The 20,366-nt window shown below is 36.3% G+C and overlaps 3 protein-coding genes across 4 annotated transcripts in view; all 3 read left to right on the top strand.

The window, feature by feature from the left end:
* The window catches only part of LOC106070416 (GTPase IMAP family member 7-like), a 374,699-nt gene that overhangs the window by 326,212 nt on the left and 28,121 nt on the right, over positions 1-20,366 (top strand). The window lies entirely within an intron of this gene.
* On the top strand, positions 3,660-7,983 carry LOC106070427 (uncharacterized). The gene is made up of 2 exons (XM_056008116.1): positions 3,660-3,960; positions 5,207-7,983. The coding sequence occupies exon 2, from the start codon at positions 5,235-5,237 to the stop codon at positions 6,426-6,428; it is 1,194 nt and encodes a 397-aa protein (XP_055864091.1). The 5' UTR covers positions 3,660-3,960; positions 5,207-5,234; the 3' UTR covers positions 6,429-7,983.
* LOC106070428 (GTPase IMAP family member 7-like) lies at positions 12,838-19,468 on the top strand. 2 transcript variants are annotated; one of them, XM_056008115.1, is made up of 3 exons: positions 12,838-13,084; positions 14,702-14,861; positions 15,325-19,468. In XM_056008115.1, exon 3 carries the CDS (start codon positions 15,353-15,355, stop codon positions 16,562-16,564), a length of 1,212 nt encoding a protein of 403 aa, XP_055864090.1. In that variant the 5' UTR covers positions 12,838-13,084; positions 14,702-14,861; positions 15,325-15,352; the 3' UTR covers positions 16,565-19,468. The 2 variants fall into 2 exon arrangements, with proteins under 2 accessions (XP_055864090.1, XP_055864089.1); XM_056008114.1 differs by lacking the exon at positions 14,702-14,861 and having other exon boundaries at positions 12,839-13,084.

Below are 20,366 nucleotides of genomic sequence, written 5' to 3'. Positions count from 1 at the left end.
CCTGCTAGCTCCCATCCTCCGTCGTCCTGCGGGAGGTTTGGACTGGGAAGTAAACTATCTTCAACTCGGAAGGAACATGCGAAACATGTAAAACATTTTACAAACATTGACAATTGTAACATGATAACTACAATGTAGCTTAGAAACGCTAGTTTGTGTGTTTATTTCTGCCGTAACATAGCCAGAATTTTATGTCAAGTTAATACTGAATAGAGAATTAGTGAATTGATTGAATGTATGTGCTTGAAAGAGCTTATCTTAAAAAAAAAGGAATACAGAAGTCTCTTAAGGGTCTCTTATGATGTTTGTTTGTTTGTAAAATGTTTGACATGTTTCGGATGTTTCTTCAGAGTTGAAGATAATTCTTCTTCCCCACCCTGCGAGATGTTTAGACTAGAAAGTAGATAATCTTCAACTTTGAAGGAACATGAACATGCGGTTGCTGAGTGGTAAAGCGATTGGCTTCGGAACCGGAGAGTCGCGGTTCGAATCCTGGTTAAAAAATTTGATTTTTTATTTCAAGATCTTAAGGGCGCCTCTGAGTCCACCCAGTTCTAATGGGAACCTGACATTAGTAGAGGAAAAGTAAAGGCGGTTGGTAATTCCACCCTTAATAACCGTGGTCCACAGAAACATATGACCTTTACATCAACTGGCCCATCGCAAGGTGTGAAAGAGAAACTTTACTGAAGGAACATTAAAAACAAGTAAAACATTTTACAAAAAAAACAAACATTTTAGATAGGCCAGTGACATAACAATGACCAATAATAAGGCTTGTCTTCGAGTCAGAAGATTAGTGAGGAATGCAGTGTTTCCCGTGGCTGCGCAGTCCCATCTGTGACCTACATATTTTGCCACACCCAGGGCAAGCATAACCATTGTCCGCAGGTAGTCGATTTAGATTTTCTTTTCGCCGTCTGCGTCTGTCCTCGGCAGTGGATTTTCTTTTGGTCTCAAATGTGTATCCAGCGCCCAGTGAGTGACCTCCAGTCTCGTTCTCAGGCCGCATGCAACCAGGTGCCACTGGCGGATCCAGGGGGGGGGGCGGTAGGGGCGATCGCCCCCCCACTCGGCCGCCCCCCCCCCTTGGGGGGGGCGGACGAATTATAGTATAGAATTCACACAATTTGTATGCGAATTTATTACTTATGTTAATAATATATACTAATTATTTATATTTCAACCTATTTTTAGATTATTTCGCCCCCCCCCCTTCTAGTATTTTGGCCGATTTGGTAGGGTCGGGAGGGGCGATGGCATCAATCCGCCCCCCCCCCCCCACCATAAACTTTCGAGTGGGGGGGGCGGTCCAATTTATTTATAGAGATCGCAGCTTGCTAACAGAATCAATTAAATATCTATATGATTAAAACTTGTTATTGGTATTTTAACCGGTCTTTATATAATTTCGTTCACCTGTTGGCCGATTGGAAGGTTAAGAGCGAATACCTCCACCGCCCTTCCTATCTAAACCCTTTGAGTGGGGGGGGGGGTGCTGCTTTTATGGAGAAATCATAGTATGTGAACAAAATTAATCGAATATCAGACAAATCAATACTTTTTCTTTTTGTATTATAGTAAGAAATTACAAAATTAAAAAAATCTGTCACTAATATAATTTATATATGCTATAAAGTAAATTCTTCTATCGAGTCGCCCAACCCCTATTCTTTATGCAAAATGCTATCAATAGCAGAAATTATAAAAAGGAGCGAGAATTAATAGTTTTCCTTTTACCGCCCTTGCCCTTTCCAGACAGAGTTTGTGTAATTTGACATGAATTTATCATAACAATTTTAAGAAAGACTTTGCTTTGGAAAAGTTAAAATTCAAACGAAATTTTTCAATATAACAGTCACAGTTGAGATGAGTTCAAAAGCAAGATAATCTTTTCCTAGTCGACTTTTTCCAACCTTTACTCTATCTCATATTTTTCTAGTTAAATAAATTTAGGACTATAACTCGCAATGTGTGCTAGAATTTTATTGAATATTATAAATCGAATATTTTTTTTTTCGGCCGCGATCCTCAAAACCTTAATCTAAATATGTGGGGTATCTAATCTTTTCAAAGAACAAATCGGTTTTATTTGCAATGTATTAAGGGACTATAAATTCATATTAGAATATTTTTTATCATTATTCAAAAGGCACTTTATAATAGAATGAATAATGAGCTGTAGGGCACGAGAATGCGTTACAGCAGTGAAGAATGCCAGAAAACGCTTTTAGCGTCGAGGCTTCGCCCCGAACCTCACTGATGAATAATAAGCTGTAGATGTCAGGAGAATGCGTTTCTGCAGTGAGAAATGCAAGAAAACGCTTTTGGCGTCGGGGCTTCGCCCCGAACCCCACTGATTAATAATGAGCTGTAGATGTCAGGAGAAGGCGTTTCAGTCGTGAAAAATGCAAGAAAACGCTTTTGGGCGTTGGGGCTTCGCCCCGAACACCACTAATAAGTAATGAGCTGTAGATGTCAGGAGAATGCGTTTCAGCCGTGAAAAATTCAAGAAAACGCTTTTGGCGTCGGGGCTTCGCCCCGAACCCCACTGATTAATAATGAGCTGTAGATGTCAGGAGAAGGCGTTTCAGTCGTGAAAAATGCAAGAAAACGCTTTTGGGCGTTGGGGCTTCGCCCCGAACACCACTAATAAGTAATGAGCTGTAGATGTCAGGAGAATGCGTTTCAGCCGTGAAAAATGCAAGAAAACGCTTTTGGCGTCGGGGCGAAGAATGCGTTTCTGCAGAGAAAAATGCAAGAAAACGCTTTTGGGCGTCGGGGCTTCGCCCCGAACCCCACTGAAAAAGTTTACAGCGCTCTCCCAGACTCCCAAACTTGCAAGAGAAAGACTGGTTTTTTTGTTTTTTTCGCCGAAGATTGAGAAACAGTCTTATTTTATTCTCATATATCGAATATATATATATATATATATATACTGTACGCACGTTTATGCATAGGGTAAGGGTTTTTTGGGCGTTAGGGTTAGGGTTTGGAAAAAAATCGCCCCCCCCACTCCAAAGTTCTGGATCCGCCAGTGCAGGTGCTCTCTTCTGTGTCAGCTAAGGCAAGTTGGCGCCTAAACTTGTCATTGAAGCATTTCCGTGGGGCGCCTATGTTACGTCGACCACCTTTAAGCTCACCAAAAAAAGACTGCCTTTGGCATACGTTCGTCTCCCATACGGGATTCGTGCCCTGCCCAGCGTAACTGTCGGACCTAAACAATGACTAATACACTTCATGAAATCCAGAGATTTAGTGAAAAAAAATGTCCTTTTATAAAACAAAATAAGGCTTGTCTTTGAGTATGACTTGCGAACTGTCTAGTTTCAGTAGTCTAAATATTGTGTACCAAATGTCTGCACAAAAATTGTTTATCACACGAAAAGGGAGAACAAATATTTGTAATCCAATTTTTCTTTTTCAATCCTTTCAGCCTAGCAAATTTTTTTTTTGATGTTTTTTTTTTTTCTGCTCTGTTAAACATTTATAGAAAGCAGCTTCAAAACTACGCATTAAATTTACATTAAAAATGTGAGGCCACGTCAATATCAAATTCTTTCTACACAAAAAATTGCTTTTAAAATAAATAAATATATATATATATATTTACATAAATTTTTTGAATTTCCGATATTCTTGTTTCAATGAAAAGACTTTTACGAAAAATGCTGTCTATCCTGCATGTGTGATATACTTTTAGATTTGCCTGAATCAGATTTAGTTTTGGCTGTCCTGGCTGGCACAATGCTTAAGGCTTTAAGGGAACTTAACATCTTAGCATTACAACTACATTGTAGTTTATAAGTTATGCCGTGGTCAGTTTTCCTGTAGCAAGTTGAAAGAACTGTATTGGTGCTATTGTGACTACAAAGACCTAGCTGACCAAGATATTTGTCCACATCTGACGAGACCTCAAAGTTATTTCAGCTGACCGTGACGTCTACTTAGATAACTAAGGTATGTGCCTCAGTATTAAAAAAAAATTCTTTCAAATGCCTGTTTCTGCCTAGTGTTTTCCTAAATTTTTATTCAAGAAAGAAAATGCTATAATGCATAAAAAACATTCTACGAAACGCTAGAAATAGTGATTAATAGATGAACTACTTAAATGTTTCTTTTTACACTATAATATTCTGATGAATCCTAGACACATTCGTTTAATTTTAAGACGGCCCAAAATTAGGGTAAAGGGGGGGGGGGGGGGGGCAGGCAGTGCCTAACTGGTACAATGCAGGCTTCGAACCGAGGTAAATCAGGTTCGAATCTCTGTGAATACTAGGACTTCGAGTACCGAAAATTTAGTAAGCTCCTAAGCCCACCCATCTCTAATAGGTACGTGACTTTACTTGGGGAAGTCAGGGCGATCGGTGTTTGTGCTGGCCTCATAGCACCCTCGTTAAATGTCGTCCACAGAAACGGATGACCATCACATCATGTGTCTTAAAGATCGAAAGATGTAAAAGGGAAAATTTTACATTTTTCACATGTTTTATTCCAAAATGGAATACCTTGGAAAAGTCATGCGCAGAAGACAAAAAAGGAAATTTCAGATTCCCTTGGCGCTGGTGGACGTTTTTTCAGCCAGAAATGAAAAACGAATCTTTATTTGCTTGGGCATGTGAAATGCTGCACTCATCTTTAATCTTCGGAATTAAAGACAATGTTTCTAAGTCATGCATGTTAATCAATGAAAGAATAAAAAATTATTATTATTACGTTAGAAAAGAACGAGTAATCATTCTCTGACACTGCCAGAGTCGAGTTTCGTTAAAGGGAAACAAAATTCATAGTAGTCCCTTTATCAGTTTCCACTGAGACATTTTCTGATGATGTGGCAGGTCTGCAGCAGGCAACGAGAATGTTCTTAGGAATGTTAAGGGCCTTGAAGGTATCTGTGAGGTCAGTTGTTATTATCCCCTAGGTTGATATAACAATGGAGTATATTGTTGTTGTAGATTGTTGTTACCATTATTATTTTCATTATCATTATATCTACTTTTTTCAGTTTTGAATATTAGTAACTCTCCCAACGATGTTACACAAACCAAACTTAATATATTCGTTTATTATAAATCTTTCGCTTCTATTTCGATTCTGTTTTTTTTCTTTTGTAAAAACATTCGAGACTTGAAACTTTATTTTTTAATAAGACACAAAATTAAACCTGCCATAAGAATTGATTGTATGTTCTTTAATATTTCAGGCTGTCGGTATAATCCCGTTAAAGCAAAATGACACGTAGAAATGTCGATCTTCTCTTGATTGGTAGAACCGGAAGTGGTAAAAGCTCAACCGGAAACTCTATTCTGAAACGAAATTTGTTTAGAAGTGTTACCAGCACCAATTCAATAACAAAGTTGATAGAAGTAAATTATGCTGAATACAATGACGTCGTCGTCAAAGTCGTTGACGGACCCGGGGTGTTTAACACTGAGTTATCCGAAAAAGAGTCTGTTAAAGAGATTAACAAAGCTATGGCTTCCGCCATAGCAGCTAGTCCCAAGGGCTACCACGCTTTTCTTTTTGTGGTTAAGCTGGGTGATATGTTTACGAAAGAATACGAATTAACCCTATATGCGTTGAAAGACATTTTTGGGGTTGACTTTTTAAAGAACTACGGTGTGTTGGTAATATCTAATGGGGATAATTTTGATGAGACTGAAAGTGGTTCCTTTGAGGAATGGTGCGCTAAACAAAGTGGCTTTTTTCATAATCTTCTGGTGGACTGTGGCTATAGAGCTGTGCTCTTTGATAATAAAACCGAAGATCAGCAAAAGAAAGACCAACAGTTAAACAAACTGCTTGAGATTGTTCAGACACTCATTCCTAATGGTCAAAGATATACTAATGAACTTTTCCACTTAGCCAAAGAAGAGAGAGCTAAAATGGAAGAGAAGTCGAAACTAGTGACCCACGGGGAAAGCTTAAAAGAAGCCAGCCTTATCATTCAAAAACTGGACCATCCGAACCTAGATGACCTGGATACAACAATGAACCGTTTCAGGGAGTTGCAGTCCAGGGCTGAAAAGTTACAGAGTAGGGTAGCTTATCATGACCGATGCACAGGAACCCTTGCCGTCATCGCACAGCACGTGACCCACATTCAAGAGACAATCCAGGAGCATATCGAGTGCTTGGAACGTGCCCAAGAAATCCACAGCGATCTGCTTCGATTAAATGCACAGAAAAATAATTTTAATAAAAAAGATGTAGAGGTGGCTGAAACCGAGATGGCTGCTTTAAAGAAACGCATGAAAAAGAAGTTGAAAGCGTTAGAGAGGGAACACATGGACATTATCAGAAAAACGGTCAGCGTGTTTGCGGCGATGGTTGAAGCAAAACTTTTAAAAATGATGGTCCCTGCAGCGACTCTAGTAGTGGTAGGAGCAGCAATAGTTGGATTCATTGTTTTTTTTAAAAGCTAAATAGGCTCTTGGGTAATAGGGGATCCAGGTGAAGTAGATAGACAGATAGTTTGATAGATAGGTAGATAAGTTGATAGATATATATAAACAGACAGACAGTCAGACAGATAGATAGATAAATAGACAGACAGATAGATAGATAGATAGATTGGGTTAGGGTTTATATAAGTAAGGATTAGGGTTTGGATAAAAAAAAAACGCCCCCCGACCCCCATCAAGCGTTTTGGATCCACCATTTTATGGGATACAATATAGAGCTATATTAACCATAATAACCAACAATGACATTTAACTTCTATATGCATAATCGCAATGTAGTATATGTACATGTGCTTATTTTATAAAAATATCTATTCATGTATTAATTGGTTAATGTCTTTTGAATATTTATTAGTTTCTTTTCAATGTGTTAGCTCGTTAGATTTGCCGTCAAGACAGTTGAGAAAAGGGGTTCAATACAGCACTGTTCAGAAAAGGGGTTCAGAGCCCGGTTCACTACAGTCCTGTCGACTACAGCACAGTTCAGTGTGGTTCAGAGGTGTGGTTCTGTACGGCGCATTTCGACGGTTCAGTGCTGAGTACTGTCAAGTACAGTTGAGACGAACGGCGTCTTGATCTTTGTCTGTGATCGAGTCCGACACAACGAGCCCAATGTGTGAAATCAGTCCTGAACTGTTGAACCCAGTGCAAGCCCGGAACGAGACAGAGAGGCCAGTGCAAAAGTTGATACGGCGGAACGGTGTTATCGGAGAGATATTTGTACAGTGTACGTGTTGCCAATTGTACAGTATTGGCTCAGATTTATTCAACTATTAAATTGTTACGTCACTTTGGAGCCCTGAGTTGTCAAGTTCTTTAAGTTGGTGTGAAAAAAAACCCAGTTCCAACAGACAGACCGAGAAAGTTGATATAAGCTTTTGTAAAAATACATTATACAATCACAATAGTTAATAGTTGAAATAGAATATTTTAGTACATGATTTTGAATTTTTGTTGATGTAGCTAATAAAGTCAAACACTTGAAAAAGAAGAGACATACAAAGTTCTTTCTACAATGTACATCAATAAACAATTCGCTGATATATTGTTTAGGATTGTGATTAGATTAATTTTGTGTACAACACTTGTATTAACAGCCAGCAAGCAACATGTCACTAAAGATGTTAAATTCGTCTATGGAGTAGCTGTGATTAAAGGAGACCCGATCGGCGGAGACCACACCAGATGTGTGCAGCCATTAGCCTTGTAATTCTTTTTTTGTTTTAATGCACGTGACGAATATAATACATTGTTTTTGCTTTATACTTTTGCTATGGCGAACGGCTGTGCCAGGTAAAATTATATATTGCAGTATCACTGTACTCCTAGCCATGGCTACGCATTCTGTACTCAATATTATTCATATTTTCCTATAAATTTATATAATTGCTGTATTCTTTGTAGTTTACATATTTGTGCATAACATACGTAACATACTTACAACTTGAATGCATTTCCTAGTTGTTTTTTCGTAAGAAGGCAAAAATGACATAATTAAACATTCATTGCATCAGTAGTGTTGATATTCTTACTTGCTTTGCTTATGTCAATAAAATTTCAAGAATAAAAGATATGACGACTAATAAGTATGTTTTCACACAAACTCTTAGGCAGACCCTTTGGCCAGAATTGCAGCTCAATAGGCAGCATTCGATATTTTGATTACCATGAACATTCAATGAAAATTAGATTACAAAGTGTTGTTCGTTTTGGGGCTGATAGCTATGTTAATAGCAATCTATAATTATACTAATTGTTAAACTTGATATACTAAACTAAACTACCTGATAACCGGAAAAAAAAATCAGTCATGTTTAAATATCAGAAACTATAAAACGATCAATAATCAAAATCTTTCTTATAATAATACTAAAAATAATTGAATTTATAAAGCGCTTATAACAAACATAATACTGACTATAATAACATAACAGACATAAACACAAGAGTTAAAATACACTTAGGCTAACTAAGTTTAGAACGCAGGGCCGGCCTTACGAATTGCGAGGCCCAATTTAATGTACGACTGCGAGGACCCCTATTCTAATTTTATTTTTACATTAACAACTATGACTATGAATTAGATCATTTTACCAACATGTTATACAACAGGCATAGGAAGCAACTCAAAAGCATTAGGGGGCCAGTGGGTAAATTAAAGTTACGTCACGCGTTTAGACCACACGGTCTGAAAGGGGATCTTTACTTTTACTTTTTACACGCATACAATAGGCCGACACTAAATATTTTAACCATTTAGGCCTATGTCCTAATAAAACGTGACCTAAAATCAGTGAACATCAATACTGACTATTGGGAAGACATAGCTCTAGACCGCAACAGATGGAGAGAGACAGTGACCAAGAAAGCTATGGACAGTGAAAGTACATGGCTCTCAGCTCAGGAAGAAAAACGTACAATCCGTAAAACTGCCAGCTCCTCTACCATCGAAGCAAAAGCCACCTTAACCTGCGCTATCTGTGGACGGGAGTGTCTCTCCAAAATAGGGCTCCACAGCCACATGAGGAAGTGTGCTCTGAGATGAACCATAGTCGTTCTACGACTGAAGGAGGCCAATGAATATGGCCTACATCTTTATAAGCCAGTGTCAAGAGCCATGACTGATTATGATATTCCATAATGCTGGGCCCCTGTCAGGAGCGGAGCCTAATTGGAGCAATCGGGGCCTGTTTATGAATATACCTCCATGTTTTTTTTTTTTGGATCAACTGTCTGGAACTACATCTCAACATCATACCCATCAATACTTCACCCCTTCACCTTCACCTATCCCGTAGTCTGTTGGACCGTTGGGGCACCACACAAGATCTGTCAACTGTCGTTCTCCATTCCTCTCTGTAATTTGCATTGGATACATGTCTGTTTATTCTTTGATGTCTTCCCGTTGCTCTCTCTCTCTCTCTCTCTTTCTTCCTCTTCTTCTTTTTCCTGGTTAAAAAAAAAGTTTAACATTTACAATCTAACAAGTAGATCTAAACATTTGAGAGACTTAGAGCTAGGCTAGTAGACATAGAGACATAGAGTTCTGCTATGTTTGAGAACGAGGCTAGTAGACATAGAGCCATAGAGTTCTGCTATGTTTGAGAACGAGGCTAGTAGACATAGAGCCATAGAGTTCTGCTATGTTTGAGAACGAGGCTAGTAGACATAGAGACATAGAGTTCTGCTATGTTTGAGAACGAGGCTAGTAGACATAGAGCCATAGAGTTCTGCTATGTTTGAGAACGAGGCTAGTAGACATAGAGACATAGAGTTCTGCTATGTTTGAAAACGAGGCTAGTAGACATAGAGCCATAGAGTTCTGCTATGTTTGAAAACGAGGCTAGTAGACATAGAGCCATAGAGTTCTGCTTTGTTTGAGAACGAGGCTAGTAGACATAGAGTTCTGCTATATTTGTGAAAGAGGCTAATAGACATAGAACCATAGAGCTCTGCTATGTCTAAGAACGACGCTAATAGACATAGAACCATAGAGCTCTGCTATGTCTAAGAATGAGGCTAGTAGACATAGAGCCATAGAGTTCTGCTATGTCTAAGAATGAGGCTAGTAGACATACAGCCATAGAGTTCTGCTATGTTTAAGAACGAGGCTAGTAGACACAGAGCCATAGAGTTCTGCTATGTCTGAGAACGAGGCTAGTAGACATAGAGCCATAGAGTTCTGCTATGTCTGAGAACGAGGCTAGTAGACATAGAGCCATAGAGTTCTGCTATGTTTGAAAACGAGGCTAGTAGACATAGAGCCATAGAGTTCTGCTATGTTGAGAACGAGGCTAGCAGACATAGAGCCATAGAGTTCTGCTATGTTGAGAACGAGGCTAGTAGACACAGAGACATAAGAGTTCTGCTATGCTAGAGATTTGATCTATGTTTCACATTATTTTCTCTAAAAAAAATTTTCTTTCTCTCCTGTGCGAGCCTCGAACAATTAGAGACGCTAGTCGGCTGCCTAGCTTTCCTATGCCTAAAACCGGCCCAGGCTACAATATTCATATACAATATTTATGTTTCTTTTTTTTTTTTTTCAAAAATGAACCTCTGGTGTCAATTTTTTTTTTTTTTGTATCTTTCCCCCTAAATAATGTAACCATTTCGCAAAGAGCCAAGGGTATTGGGCTATGTTGCGTGGACGCGTTTCGTTTCTTTCTTTTAAAAATAGAATTAGTTAATTGAGCCGGAAGTACATTTCTCCTTATATTTATTTTTGAATTTTTTAGTTATCATTTTAAATTAAACTGACATTATTCGTCTGTGAATTTAAGTGTACGAGATAAAGAAAAAAATTCTGAACAAAAGTACATGGAGTTGGGATCAAAGCCGACAGAAGCTATAAAAAGAAATGACCCGAAACAAGCGTGCGAAACTACTTCATTTGATGAGTCATTTACTCAAGTTCTGTGTATTTAAAATACCTGGCATTTTCCGATACACAATTTCATACCCAAAAATAACTGTAAAAATAAAAATTGTAGTGATTTTAAAATGTGTAATGATTTTTTAAAAGGTGTTTTTAAAGGATGTTACTGTAATCAATTGTGAATATTCGTTAGTCGTGAATCTCACTGTCTATTTTATGTCTGTTTTAATTTCTTAATGTTTTCTTGAGTTAAGAGATAGTGTTTTCTCCTGATGTTTATACCTGATTTCTCTTAGCAAACCATTGTAAAAACTTTGGTCCTAAATAATGCTAAGCTTATGAATGTAACAAAAATAGCACGTGAATATATTAATTGTCACAGATTCCTTGTTATATTTGCAATAATAACTCGATAGAATCTACCTTATGTCTCGATACGTCTAGGTGTCTCTGGTTCAGTTCTAGTTAACGAAATAAAACAATAAAACCACTAGATCAAACACATAAACTTTAATCAGCTTTACTGCATATCGCACACGCTGGTCTCTCTCTGACAACAAAACACACTTCCGGTCATTCGCGCAAATTGTAAAAATAGATTATACATACATACACATACATCCGTGACATTAATGAACTTGTTTTAGATGAAATCCATTCATTCAGACCTATAGCTGCTTTGAAAAATTGATCTCACATTGTCATAATAGTTGTACAATCTAGTTAGAATCTGTAATCTCTATAATCATAAATCTTCAAGTTGAATGCGAATCAAATACTTACTATTGTAACTATAGAATTAGCATAAATCTACTACTAGTATATAGATCTAAATTATAAGAGCTGCACTTCTATATGTTTCTGTCCACTCATCTCCCAAAGTTTGGTGTTTTCTACTTTGTCATACCAGTGTATTTTTAGGATATTTCTCAGGCATCTGTTGATGAAAGTCTGTATTTTTTTTGTCGTCGCTTCAGTTGTTCTCCATGTTTCAGAACCATACAGTAGGACCGCCTTGACATAAGAGTTAAAGATTCTTAGTTTAGTCTTGTTTGAGATGTAAGGAGATTTCCAGGTTGGTTTTAGCTGTGTAAATGTTTGACGCGCTAGATTTATACTGCGTTTAATGTCTTCATCTGTTCCACCTGATACACTGACTACACTCCCAATGTATATAAAATTTTCTACTTGGTCTATGGTCTGAGAATCCAGTTCTATGTCTCCAATTTGTTTGTTGCTTACTTTAAGTACTTTTGTTGTTGTTTTTTGGTGGTTTATTTTGAGGCCTACTCTTTTTCCTACTCCTGCTTTCCATATGACACCCCCCCCCCCCGTAATCCGTTGACCATGAAAGAAATGACGTTTACATCATGCAGATCGCAATGTCTGAAAGGGTTACTTTACTTTAGTTGTATCAGTTGCATTATCATAGTCATCGAATTATTTTTTTTTTCAATTTTCAACGTATCGAGTTGGACACTTCAGATAATTTTATTCAACAAAAACAAAATAATTTAACAATAACATTTACGAAATTGATGAATTGAATAAAAAAAAGGATACATGAATAGTGTGTCAAAACTAAAGTCTGAATAAGGTTAAAGGTTGGGGTAGTTTTAGTTACTTCTGTCGACAGATAAAGGCTTTTCCTTTATGGGTGTCCTTTATGTGGGGTAAAAAAAGAATAACGGTTGCTAACCATTTCTACAGCTGCAAAATAGAAGAAAACAAAACTACAATAGTTCTTTTATTTTTATGCAAGCAGCCAAAAGTTTTTTTTTTTTTAAACTTTTTTTTTAACACTCGGCTGAACATTCAAAGAAAACAGCTACAGCAATTCACGAGGTGAGGCGACAACAATGTCGAACTTTTTTAACAAAAAAAAAATATTTAAAAAAAAATAATTTTGCAATGGATGTTTACTATTTAAAGGACAGTGTCAATTCTTGAATTCCCGTTATATTGCTTAAAAAGGGAAGAAGTTTTATAAGGAAACGCATTTTTGTTTCAAACATAAAGCCTTTATCCTCTACATGTAGTTGTACATGAACCAGATTGGCTCTTGCTGGGGTGGCTGTCGCCATATTTAGTTCCTTTGGCAACGCTGTAACTTACGTACTTCAAGAATTTATATAACGTTTGTAGTCTTCGGTGCCAGGTGGTTTCAATGTCTGCAAAGACAAAGCAGAAGCCAACATTCGAAATTGACAACATATTCACATCAGTCTAGATAAATAAGGTATGTGTCTTAGTTTTAAAAAAACTATTTTCGAGATGTCCCTTAAAGAAGGCGGTTTCTGTGAAGGGAAACTCAATTTCAGCTTAAGATGAATCTTTAAATCAGCGTCTCCCGAACTTTTTCGTAACGGAACAGTTCGCCATTTTGAGTATTTAGCGGAACTTTTAGGTTAATTCACGTAGCCACGGTTGCTGAGCGGTAAAGTGCTTGGCTTCTGAACCGTGGTTACCGGGTTCGAATCCTAGTGAAGACTGGCAATTTTTTTTTATTTCGGGACCTTTGAGTCTACCCAACTCTTATGGGGTACCTGGGCATTATTTGGGTCAAAGTAAAGGTCGTTGTGTTGACCACATGACACGCTCGTTAATCGTAGGCCATAGAAACATGACTTTTCCATCATTCTGAAAGGGGAACTTTTTAACTTTAATTCACGTAGTGACCTACTAGTTAATAATTTTAGTAGTTCTCAGAACACAAATTCAGGCCTCTCGGAACATTAAGGTTACCACGGAACACAGTTTGGGAAACACTGCTTTAAAAAATAAAATATTTCATAAGTTATTTATATTCTTCTAAAATCTACATATTGAGATTAGAACTAAAATATGTAACGGCTGTCTGTGTCGGCTCTATTGAAGTTGTTAGTGAACGGATGCTGCGAGGTGGAGGAGGGGCTAGCTAGGGCTTGTGACCTTTGACCACTGGGGTGATAATTTGCATACGGGTGAAATGACTCTGGATCAGAAGATTGTTTTTCCTTGGACATTCCGATGGTCTAGAGGCTAAGTTCGCTTAGTGCGTTATCGCTAAGCAGTGGTGTCGAATCCAGAGTCACAGGTTCGAGCCTCGGTCGGCGCGTTCCCTTATTTTCGTAGCATTTTAATTCACTACTTTTTTTCTTAAAAACTTGGTCCCTGGTGCTGCTGTTCATTTATGTTTAATATTTTCATTATTAAAGATGTATTTAAAGTTTCCATCTAAGGCCCAGACATCTAGCTATGAGTGGGGTAAATTATTTTTTTTGTATAGCTCCTTTCCTTTTTGTTTTTCAATTTGTTATGGTTTGAATTGTTTTATGGACTGAAGGGAAGTCAGGCTATTAGGGAGAAGGTTTCCGTTCTGTCTTAAGGCACTCAACCAAAACAACGTCTGCTCAAAAAATTCGAATTCGAACCACTTTGAAAAGTGGCGAGATGAAGTATTCATCTCAGTCACACATCCAACTTCATCTAACCTCTGGACATCATCCATGCTTGATTCTGTGTAAACGTCTCCTATTAACAGGAATAGAAATCCGGCTGTTTTTCGCCATCAGCTGATACAGTAACTAATGTGCATCCTAATTTTATTGTCATTTTCTACACATTTCAGGCTGAAATTTCTCACATGTATTTCTTTTTCTCTGACAAAACAAAAAATCAATTTTTTTTAAATTTTTCAAAAAATTTCTTAATTAAGTATTGGTAATTAATTGTTTTGTTTGGTATCTTAAACATGGGAGAGAAATTACACTTGAACGATGCGGTGATAAAAGTTGAATTAGTCCCCTTTACACTTTGTAGAGAGAAAAGTGTGAAATTGACAAGAGCTAACGATAAAACATTCTATTTTCACTAGCATTTCCCTGGCACAGTGGCTAGAAAAGAGAAGAAAGTTAGTTTGAAAAGCGCAAGAAAAAAATTAAATCAAACTTAACACACAGGCTGTGTAATAGAATTGATTATGTATAGATAATGATCTGAATCACATGGTTATACGATTATATACTACACATTAGGTACGTACTTTAATTTACAAATTGTAGACATTTTCTCACATCAGTTACTTTAGAGATATTAGTGAAGTACAAACAGTAAAGGTAGCTGCTTAAAATATTAGTAAACAAATACTGGAAGAAAACTTCAGACAAATATATCTCATGGGAAAATTAAAAGCCACCTTAGGGATCATGAAATAAGCTTAGCTGTTTTATCAAAGATTGCAAAGGTGTATTTTCTTAGCTTTCAGTCGAGCCTTAGTGAAATAATAACTAAGGACACAGTGTGTAAGCTTGTGAACTGGGAGCCTTGGCTTATATATAAAGAGATATATCTAAATGTTTATGGGATCGTAATTGAAGTATAAAAATATATTTTACGATATATTGTAAAAAAAAATTATAATACATTAACATGGTAGTCGTGACGTAAGCATAATGTACATATTTTTGTTTAAACATATCATTTATTTCCCTTTTTTAGGTAAAATCTATAGCGCTGTGAAATTAAAATGAGCCTTAAAGAATTGGACCTTCTACTGATTGGAAGAACGGGAACTGGTAAAAGCTCAACCGGAAACTCAATTTTGAACCGAAATATGTTTAAAACTAGTGACAGTATGAGTTCAACAACGAAGAAAGTAGAAGTAGAGTATTCCAAGTATAAAGGTTTCATTATTAAAGTTGTTGATGCGCCCGGGATCTTTGACACTAATTTATCCGTAAAAGATTCCACTAAAGAAATGTATAAAGAAATGGGGACCGCCATAGCAGCCAGTGCCCAAGGCTATCACGCATTTCTTCTTGTTGTTAGGTTTGGTGACAGGTTTACCCAAGAAAACAACGATACAATAAAAGTAATGAAAGAGATTTTCGGACATGATTTTTTAAAGAGATATGGTGTGCTTATAGTATCTAATGGTGATCAATTCGATATGAATAAAAGTGGTTCGTTTCAGGATTGGTGCTTATCACAAAAAGGTCCTTTTTATGATCTTTTCGCAGAGTGCGGTTATCGAGCTGTGCTATTTGATAATAAATCTATGGAACAAATTAAGAAAGAACAGCAGTTAAACCAACTGCTTGAGATAGTTAAGGCACTTAGCTCTGATGGACAAAGATACACAAATAAATATTTCCTGAAAGCCGGAGCAGAAAGAGCAAAAATAGTAAAACAAAATAAACCAGAGATACAGGAACATAACATGAAAGAGGCTAGCCTTATTATTCAAAAGCTAGGTCAGCTTGACATATGTGATCGAGCTAAAACACTACATAGGTTGCAAAAGTTGCAGTTCAGGACAGAAGAAATGCTGAATAATGTTGCTTATCAGGACAAACACACAGGAGCCTTGAAGGACATTATTCAACACGTGAATCGTATTAAAGAGACTGTCGAGAGCTACATCATTTGGACAGAAAGTGCTGCAGGAATCCAAAGTATCGTCATCAAACTACAACAACAGATAGATGAACATCAAGAACATCGAGAATATCAAGTTAACCTTATAAGCGAAAAGAAATTGAACCAAAATAAGTTGACTGCTTTAGATAAACACTTGAAAGCTAGAGTTAAAGAGTTAGAGCTTGAGCACTTAGACCTCAGTCGAAACACGGTCACACGGTATGCCTTAATGGTAGGCAAGGTTCTTGCAGAGACTATGTTGGAAGCGGCACCTATAGCTTTAGGATTTCTTGGGGCAGTCGCTTATCTAAAAAAGTGAATATGATTCGTGGGCCAAGTATGTCGATGTATCGTTCACAGTACAAAAATGATTGTTTGAAACTAAACAGACTAGGTATCGGCGTTAATTGTCAGCCTTCTAATTCAGCTGCACTTTTATTTAAAATTACTTATATGATATTATAGCCAGTTAAAATTACTTATATGATATTATAGCCAGTTAAAATTACTTATATGATATTGTAGCAAGTTAAAATTACTTATATGATATTGTAACCAGTTAAAATTACTTATATGATATTATAGCCATTTAAAATTACTTATATGATATTATAGCCAGTTAAAATTACTTATATGATATTGTAGCAAGTTAAAATTACTTATATGATATTGTAACCAGTTAAAATTACTTATATGATATTGTAACCAGTTAAAATTACTTATATGATATTGTAACCAGTTAAAATTACTTATATGATATTGTAGCCATTTAAAATTACTTATATGATATTGTAGCCAGTTAAAATTACTTATATGATATTGTAGCCAGTTAAAATTACTTATATGATATTGTAGCAAGTTAAAATTACTTATATGATATTGTAACCAGTTAAAATTACTTATATGATATTGTAGCAAGTTAAAATTACTTATATGATATTGTAGCCAGTTAAAATTACCTATATGATATTGTAGCAAGTTAAAATTACTTACATGATATTGTAGCCAGTTAGAATTACTTATATGATATTGTAGCCAATTAAAATCAAGTAAAGCTGGAGCATCGAACCAGAAATGACATTGAAAAAAACAAACAAACTGTAATTGCATTACTTAGAACTATATTTTGTTGAACATGACAACACTATGAAAAAAGATTGAGGATGAGAAAGCAGAAAGAATGAAATCAAAAAGAGATATAACGTGTCAGGGTCAAGCGTTGGACATTATTAACAAATATTATTCAAAAAAAAAAACAACAACTTATATTCATCATAATAAATATTAATATTAATCATTATGACCATAATTAGTATCATCATTGTTCTCTTCATAAACTTATCGTCATCATTGTTTATTTATTGTATAATTATAATATTATAATTACTATATTTAAGTTTTTCTTATTATTTATTATTATCATAACATTATTATTACAATCAATATCATTCTTATCGTCGTATTTAATACCTTCATCATAACCGTTATAAGTACTGTCTACTTGAATAATATTGGATATTTATATATGTATATGTGTGCGTATAGATAGATAGATAGATAGATAGATAGATAGATAGATAGATAGATAGATAGATAGATAGATAGATAGATAGATAGATAGATAGATAGATAGATAGATAGATAGATAGATAGATAGATAGATAGATAGATAGATAGATAGTAATATTATATTATATATTATCATATTTTAGTAAAGCTTTTTTTCCTTCCATTAATAATTACTTTTTAGTTAAAACATTAGAGAAGAAAAGTTTATGACTTTAATGGATGACTTCGAGGACCCCTCTTCTAATTTATTTTTACATTAACAACTATTACTATTAATTAGATCATTATAACCAACATGTTATGCAACAGGCATAGGAAGCAACTCAAAAGCATTAGGGTGCCAGTGGGTAAATTAAAGTTACGTTAACATACAATAGGCCTACACTAAATATTTTCACCATTTAAGTCCTACATCTTTAAAAAGCCAGTGTCAAAAGCCATAACTGATTGTGATATTCCATAATGCTGGGCCGCTGCCAGGAGCGGGATCTTATTGGAGCAATCGGACAAATCGGCATAAGGCCGGGCCTGTTTGGACAGATAGGTCTAAAGGTTTTTCTTGAATCTATGTTCAATGAGGAGCGACATCCAAACCTTTATTCAATGAACTGAAAAAAGCCAACCAATTGTAACAAACTGTATATATATATACGGCAAACAGAACAACACAAAAGCACTGTTAAACAAGAAATTTAATTGTCTCATTTTTGAAAATAAACTTGCTCACAAACGACTGAAGAACAATGCTGATGACAATGAAATAATGAATTAATATCTTGCGGGGTTAGATTGACTCGAGAGACCCCGGAGCTAAACCATCGTTTTGACGTCTGCAAACTCAAGATGCAAGACCACTGCTACCCCCACCGATCGACCCCAACCTACACCAATTAAATTTTACAGCCCACGTCATGAGGTAGACTATGTCCGGGATGGACATAGCTAAGAAATGGCAGTGTAGTGATTGTGGTGGCGACGCGATTATGTGTAGCCATGTGTGTAATCTGACAACAGATATTATACAGTCCAGCCTATCGCCAGCGGTCAACAGTGACGAGTACACCGGATATCTGTGATCTGAACACTCCACCTGCAAATGATATAGTCATGTGATCAGCTAGAAAAAAAAATGGAGGCGTTCCATTGTTTTCCAGAACGCTGTGGAAACGTTATTAGACTCTTCCTCTCCTAACTGATGATGCCAATGTTGTTTTAACCCCATAAAATTAAATTAATTTTTGGTTTTATATATTTTAATTTTTGTTGCATAAAAAAAGCATGCATTCTTCTATAATTATATACCTAATATAACATTTCCTGATTATATAAAAAGAAAAGTTATTGAAGTTTAATCATAACAGGGTAGTGAAACAAATGAGCGAAATGAATAATTCCATCGGAACGTGGTAAATAATTTAAAAGAGCTTTAATGTCAGAATCAAAACGAGTCAGTCCGTAAGTCCAGCGTGAAGTCCGTCCGGTACTGTATAGACTAGTACAAGTCCAGACCGAGGCAGGGAGACCAATGGAGTTTGATACAGCAGTACTGTCATCTATCGTGAAGCATTTGTACAGTTAGCGTATCCATATGCCAATGGTACACATTTTTCTGTTAATTTTGTGCACATTCAAATTACATTATTTCGAGCCTGAATTTTCAAGTTCTTGAGCTGGTTGTGTCGTGTTGTGCTAGATTTACAGAGAGACTGATAGACTGTCGTAAAAATACTTTTCCTACATAACTTAAGATGTGCTTGTTGTGCATTATCTACATAACTACATTTACTGTTGCCTTAAACTCTAGTAAGACGAAGAGTAATTAATATGAGGCTAGGGGGTGGCTCCGGAGGTGCGGCGGTTGAGTGGTAAAGCGCTTGGCTTCCCGAACCGGGTGTCCTGGGTTCGAATCCTGGTGAAGACTTCGATTTTCAATTTCGGGATCTTTAGGGCACCTCGTTCGAGTTCGAAACCCAAGCTCTTTACCACTTAGTCTCCACACCTACAGAGTATATGATGACTCACCAACAATTTTGATTATAGATGAATTTTTACCGATTTACTCCTGGTTTCATGTGATGATTTCGCACAAGCAGAGCCGCATATAATATGGGAAAGCCCTGGAGCAGGGTCATAGTGGAGGCCGCTACAAATTGTTTTGGAATCTTTAAAAATGATCCGCTTATGAATAAAAATATTAATATCTAAAAAAAATTATATATTTAAAAAAAAATATTTTGCATGTATATTTTTTGTTTTTAAAATGTGTACTTTTATTTTTAGTGTTAAGCGTAGGGCCCTTGGTAGACGCACTGTGCTAAATCCGAAGCTGTATTTTCTTATTCCGAGCATGCTACAAGCGTACATCTCTTTATCATCGCAATTTTGCCAGCCGTAAAAATGAGAAAAAAAAAAAAAAAGAAAATAGAAAAACATAAAAGTTTCTGACCCATCCTAATTCGGATTTATTTTTATCTCTTTTGTGGAAACTCTTGTCAAGTGGAAACCCCCGGGGGCTGTTGCCCCGCCTGCACTCCCTTAAAGTGCACAAGTGC

This window comes from Biomphalaria glabrata, chromosome 13 (genome assembly GCF_947242115.1).
Source record: "Biomphalaria glabrata chromosome 13, xgBioGlab47.1, whole genome shotgun sequence".
Lineage (NCBI taxonomy): Eukaryota > Metazoa > Mollusca > Gastropoda > Planorbidae > Biomphalaria > Biomphalaria glabrata.
Note: the sequence above shows the minus strand (reverse complement) of the source record. Positions and strands in the feature narration are given on the sequence as shown.